This window comes from Buceros rhinoceros, unplaced genomic scaffold (genome assembly GCF_000710305.1).
Source record: "Buceros rhinoceros silvestris isolate BGI_N320 unplaced genomic scaffold, ASM71030v1 scaffold10964, whole genome shotgun sequence".
Classification (NCBI taxonomy): Eukaryota; Metazoa; Chordata; class Aves; order Bucerotiformes; family Bucerotidae; genus Buceros; species Buceros rhinoceros.
In genome coordinates, this window is record NW_010408862.1 from 67553 (window position 1) to 73936 (window position 6384).

At 40.1% G+C, this 6384-nt stretch overlaps 1 protein-coding gene across 1 annotated transcript in view; it reads right to left on the reverse strand.

The window, feature by feature from the left end:
* The window catches only part of ATRX (alpha thalassemia/mental retardation syndrome X-linked), a 60230-nt gene that overhangs the window by 49086 nt on the left and 4760 nt on the right, over positions 1 to 6384 (reverse strand). Inside the window, exons 4-6 of the mRNA XM_010135029.1 lie at positions 5791 to 5915; positions 4420 to 4539; positions 731 to 840 (exon numbers count right to left, since the gene is read on the reverse strand). Coding sequence (XP_010133331.1) covers positions 731 to 840; positions 4420 to 4539; positions 5791 to 5915 — 355 coding nt within the window. The remainder of the gene's footprint in view (positions 1 to 730; positions 841 to 4419; positions 4540 to 5790; positions 5916 to 6384) is intronic.

The window sequence follows — 6384 nt, forward strand, 5'->3', positions numbered from 1 at the left end:
CCCAACACCCTACGGCAGTCTCAGGAATGAAGCAGATCACTTGCATGCATCACAACGACCTGTACAGCTACACGGTAAGGATTTTCAAGTCTAGGAACAAGAGTTAGAGGTATCGCTGCGTCTCCACAACAGGAGTTAGAGACGTTTCCTCCCTCCCCTGTTCACCACCTCCTCCCATTGCAGGAAACTTAGGGCCCAAATGAAGCCACCATGAAACCATGTAGCTGAAGACTCAGATACTGGTTTGGGACTATGAACTAGACCATCGTTACAAAGGCTGCCATAAACAAAAATATTCCAGGAGCTGTACGCAATGAAACTGAGATGGCTTTGAAGCTACTTCTCCGCTTCTTATTCTAATGTTGGTTTACATACAATGCTTTTAACAGGAGATCCAGAATTGAATCTGCTCTTATAATACATGATGTGTAGGCAGAAATTTCAGACAGATCATTTAACATAGAAAATTCACTAAAATTACAGCCTTAAAAGTGTAAAAAGAAATTACAAAGAAACAACAATTAGCTTAACTGGGGTGTAAGAAAACAGGAATATACATTTGTAAGTTGTATTTGTCTTTTTTGTTTTCTGCTTTTAGTTTCCTTAATTGTTACAGTTAATGACCGAAAAGTTTACTGGCCTACTCCCACACAAATCCCACCCAACTCAATTAACAGGACATTTCAAACAAATCCAAGCAGTACAAACTGTAGAAGTGGTTAGCACATACCTTACAAATAAGCACTTTCAGTGTAGGATGTCTATAGATTGAATCCTTCTGAAAATGGTTCACCTGTTGCCCACAAGCTGTACAGCTTACAATTCCATGCAGTCCTTCCTCTATAGAGAGGATTATAAACCACACATTAATTCTTTTCTTTTTTTTAAGAAATCTGTATATACCTATTTCATTTTCTTACAAGATTCTGGCCTGTCAGGTGTTTCATATGCTTTTATTTACCACCCAGCATTGGGGAAATCTTTCTGCAACCACTCGCCATTTAAAGACTGAAAAAGCTTCCCTCTAATTTCTGTACTCCACTTGAGACCAAGAATACAATTTTCTTCCTTTGAGAGGTTTAATTTGGAGTAACCGGTCACTTCATGAGAAGGCACCTAAGTAAGACTCATCACGAAAACTCCTTCGAAGGAGCCCTGATAATGTGTACAATTTTTTTCATCTTTTTTTCATAAAATAACATTTTAATTCATGTTTGTGTTACGGTATTTCTTTCACACACAGTTTTAGTTTCTCAAAGAAAAATATGGGAAACCATTAGAGAAGATGCGTGAAATCCTTCTCACAGAGTCTGAAAAAATCTTTTTGGTTTTTTGTTCCCTGCTTGATAATGGTTTTTGTTGCGGTTTTTGAGTTTTTTGAAACTGTAATTTTTCTGTAATTTGCATGTTCTCATCACCTCGCTGGCTGCTCCCACAGTCTGCACACCACTCTGCTGTCTTATCTACATGCAGTCAAGAAAGCGTTTTGTTAATGCCAAACCCCCAATTCACTTTGAAAGGTGGTGAACCTGGGGTTGGGAGGCTGGCCACAAGCCAGGCTGTTAAACTCATTAAATCTAGGAGACTGTTCTGTTTTCCACAGCAGTGATGCCTTTAAGGAAAAAGAAAATCATTTGCGAAAGCTCATATGGTCAGTGCATACACTTTCAAAAACTTAATTTGGGATCAAGCAGACAGGTCTGATATGGGATCACTTAACTGTGACTTGTCCTCTGCTGTCATGTCAGGGAGCAGCGTAAGGAAATTAACTCACATGGTTAAACGTAACAGTTCCAATCCGAGCACAAACTACACGTTATTTTTTCTTTCTTTTTTCCAATAATCACTCCCACAGAACCAAGTCCCAACATCACAATGTTAAGGAACTGAATGTTCTCAAGACACAATGCGAGCCACTAGCCATTTGCTACTGAAGCACCATCTCCAACAGCTCGCAGGCCACTAAGAACCACTAGGACACGCTTACAACGCAGTGAAAATAGCAGGGCTGGAATTCTGAACGCAAGACTTGTTTTCAGCTTCAGTGCATGTGTGATTGCAGGTACTGCCGAGCTCACGGACTTGCAAAGCACCTCCTGACTTCAAAACCAGTTCAAATGCCTGTTTCAAACGCTGTTGATAAACCACATTCAGTTACACCAAGCAGCACAGAGAAGCCCTCCTGCAGCTTTGTCAAACTCCACAGTGCTTAAGCGGGTGTAAGAAGGGTAACAGCCAAGAACAAGCTACTCACTGTCAACTCCCAAGCCAATTCCCCCCTCCCTACGACTTTAAGTGGAAATGCTAGTGCCTCCTTTCTAGGATCTGCAAGCTGGCACCAGGGTTAAACAAAAAAAAAAAAAAAGATCATTTATGAGGCAAACCTTTGTAAACCATGTTACTACTACAAATGATGATGATCCAGAGCAAATAAAAAACTAATTCATTAATGCTGAGAAAATAATTAAAATCCTAAGTACAAGTTTATTAGCAAAAATACAACATAATCATTCTGCAGACACAAAACCTGAAACTAAGGCCTGACGCAACACCTCTTACAGTCTTGGATAAGAGCATTTGGGTGCTAGGAAGGCAAGAGCTCTACTACCCCCATTTCCTATCTGAACAGGACAAGGAACCCCTAATAAAAAGAGCCACTCTGCAAAGAACAAGATGGGCTGGCATTTTTAATTGTATTTATTTATTTGCTTGCACTGAGCGTAGAATTGAGGATCTCTAGTAGCTGGGACTACACGCTTAGCTGCTTACGGCAGTAGTGCTTAATTCTGTTCATGCACAGGCTAGGCACCTCGCTCCAGTAGCAAGGGAAAGGCAGAAGCTATTTCATATAACCAGACACGCAAGAGGAGAATCAACAGATCTGCACTACCTCTCCTGTGCACATCACAACATAAAACTGTTTCGCTGCCTTCCTAACCCAGCTGCTCCTGAGGTAGACTGCAGTGCTGTCTCTTGCCTGGCCACCTTTCCTGATCTGGAAACGGGGACAACTCAGGAGCAGGTAGTACCTATTCCATTTCCCTGTGAGTTAAAAGGAGCTTAACACATGTACTGGTTACTTTAAAATCTAGTCAAAGATTAGCAGTTATGACACAGACAGAGCTGAGCCTGCCCTGGACAAACTCTTGATGTCCCTTCCAAAACTATTATCTTATGTCAGGCACCAGTACACGAGTAACCAATCCAGCTACACAGAGGAAGGCCTGCAAATTTTCTAGGGATGGAGGAAAAAAGCTGAAAGGCAGGTTGTATGAGTTGTCCCAGGGATGCAGACACAGGCCACAAAACCCAAGCAGAAGAATCCTCTTTTTAAAATTTCTGTTGGACCTCTTGTAAAACTGTTACAAATGCAAATGGAAGCAGCATTCCTCTGTGCTGAGCAGGACATCTTGCATGAATAGAACAGAACCGACTTTCGAAGATTAATAATTTAGAGAAAACGTCAATGCTCAAAATGTGATTAAAATCATGCATGAGCCCATATGTATGCACAAGCACATTTCCACACAGTCACACTTTACTCCTCTTCAACCACAGACAGAGAAATAGCACTTATTAAATTATAATAAGACTTTAAAAGAGAGCAAGTATCTCAAACGACACAAGGGGGAGAATGAATGGGGTGTACAGGAGCTATTGGTCTGAGTATCCTGGGCACTGCTGTAGGTGTGTGAACTAAGGGATTGTCAGCAGGATTAATAAAACTATCTGCCTTCTTATGGGCTACTTTATACATAAACCTCCCTCTCCTTTACTGTTCGGAAAAAAAAACCCAAACAGATTAAATTCTGCTATCACTATAATCGACCTAACTTCTCCTCAGTTTTAGCAGCAGCTATGGAAAGGCGGCTGGCACAGCAGCTTTTCAAAGATCATCCTTAGAAGGGGCCACTGGTGGGGAACTTCCCACAAAACAAAACAAAAAAGTCTTTGAATTGTTAGAGGTTTTAGGTTTCTGTTATCTCACTGATTGATAATGTGTCTGTACTGTCCCTGCTCAAATACAGCAGCTTTCCTGGCGAGTGAGTGGATGTTCCCGTATCAGTGGTGTTCCAGTATCATTCCTCAAAGCAAGAACAGCTGTAACCTCATCACAACCAAGGAACTGCTCCAAACACAAAGCCAGAGCAGTCCATATGCAGTGCCTAATAATGCATCCTATAGCTATTGAAAATAAGAAGTTCAGGGGGAACTAATCTTAGCTTTCACTGCTGCATTGCAGGGGCAGCAATGGAGGCTAATTTCAGCCAGCTAGAATCCCTAATGGACAAAAAGCCAGAAGAGTGGAGGTATTTTTAGGGTAATTTATTAGAAATACAAACAATTTTTAGATGTACCAAATGTGGTCATAAGCAACAATTTAAACCCGTTTTAATAAATGTTTTAAACTGTATTTACCTCCACGCTTTTTGGGAGCTTCAGGTTTCATTTTAACGGTATTTCTGCTTCTAAATTCAGGCCCTTTAAAATCATCTTTGTCTTCATTCAGCACTGGCTCAGGCTGTACAACCACTGTACCTAGAATAATTTTATTTAGAAATTGGAAACCATTACACATCCAAATGAAGTGCAAAAGTCCTGTTTAAATAAAAGCCAACATTGTACCTTAAAAAAAGTGTAAACTGTTGACTAAAACTGCACAAAGTTTTGAACACACGGATGTTCACAAGAAAGAACAAAACCAACACAGCAAAACCCCATCACACACTTCAAACTACGCCTGTGGTGCAGCTGGTGGACAAAAGCCCAAGACCAAACGGGCTATGAGAAGCAACTTCTGCTCCCTCTGCCCTGAGGTGGCACGTGCAGAACAGGACTGTCCTGCTGCTGGGGGTGTGCAGTACAGGAATTTGCAGTGCAACGCTACAAATAAAGGACTCTGGTTGGGCCACTTAAATCTACCAAAAGCCTACTCTTTTCTCTCTCTTTTCCACCTTTCCCTCACTTTATTTCAGCGTGAAATAATTGAAAAAGCAATAGAAAAAACACCTTGTTTTGTCTAACAAAATTCAGAAATTCCCTTTTTTAAACAGAGAAGAGCACTAATCAAAATTATGTGAATGAAAAACCATATCTCCTACTTAACAGTTCAGTTTTAATACTTTTGATGTGAGGACACTGGAAATCATCTTACACTGTGAAAAAATAATTCTGCAGTGACTGCTTTAATACTGCCATTCGTGCAGAGAACAGTAGCGGTCCCTCACATTTCTTCTGGTAAGAAATGGAAGACATTCATCAAACTCACACTATAGTGAAGCACAGCAGGATGTAGGCTTAGAGCATTAACTCTTTTAAAAGTGTGCTTAAAAATAGATCCAATAATGACATTTTTCCCCCTAGATTTAGTTTTGCTTTCGTTGATCTAACTGTTAATAACCTCAAAGACAGAACAGTAAAATAAGTAAGACTTGCAAGTCACAGAGTTTGAGACTTCTGCAGAAGGGCAGAAATAAATCATTTCCCCTGTTTTATGATGGTTTTATACAGATGTCAGGAGACATTTGGAATTAAGCCTCCAGTCCAGCCTGGTGCACCCACAGATTAAAGTATGCTGGGCTCAATACTGGTGCTTGGTTTCCTCGACGGAACGCGCGTGCACTGGGGTGGGTGGGTGTTCGTGCACTGGCACGTATGGTTATATATAAAAGCCAACAGGGCCCAAGACAGGCTTTTTACTAATACATGTGCATTCTAGTTAATTATTTATGCTGCATCATAATCTTGGCTAATTTGTTCAATTCAGGAACAAAGACAGACATGAACTACCTTTAGGCAAGCTTTGCATATCAACATCATTTTCTGAGTTTTCATTTGAAATATCTTCGTTTACAGTTTCATCTAAGGTTTGCTCATCATCTGAGCCGATATATTTTGTTACAACTGTAGGTTTCCTGCATAGACAGAAAAAAAAAAAACCATACCGGAACAAATATTACATATTGCAATGCAGGTAAACTTGTATTTTATACATCATTCTCAGTTAAACAGGCAGCGCAAAGAGAACACACAGATATTAGCAAATGACAAATAGCAGCTTGGCAGAAAAGATGCTTGCAAGGAAATAAAGGAAACGCAGAAAGAAATTAAAGGGACCAGTTGCCAGAATTCCACACAAATATAATTTTGATCTGAATCCATTAAAATGAATGAGTTTACTATGTCAGGACAGGGAGAAAAATAAAGAAAAAAAGACAAGAATGTTGAGCATACTTTTCAGTAGTCTGATGGTAACACAGGAACTACTGCAGGATACAGGTTTTGTCCGGATCAGGCTCAAAATAATAAATGTGTGAGTGAAAATACCTTTCATGATAGACAGGAAACAAACCCCAAGACTGTATAAACAATATAAATGAAAAA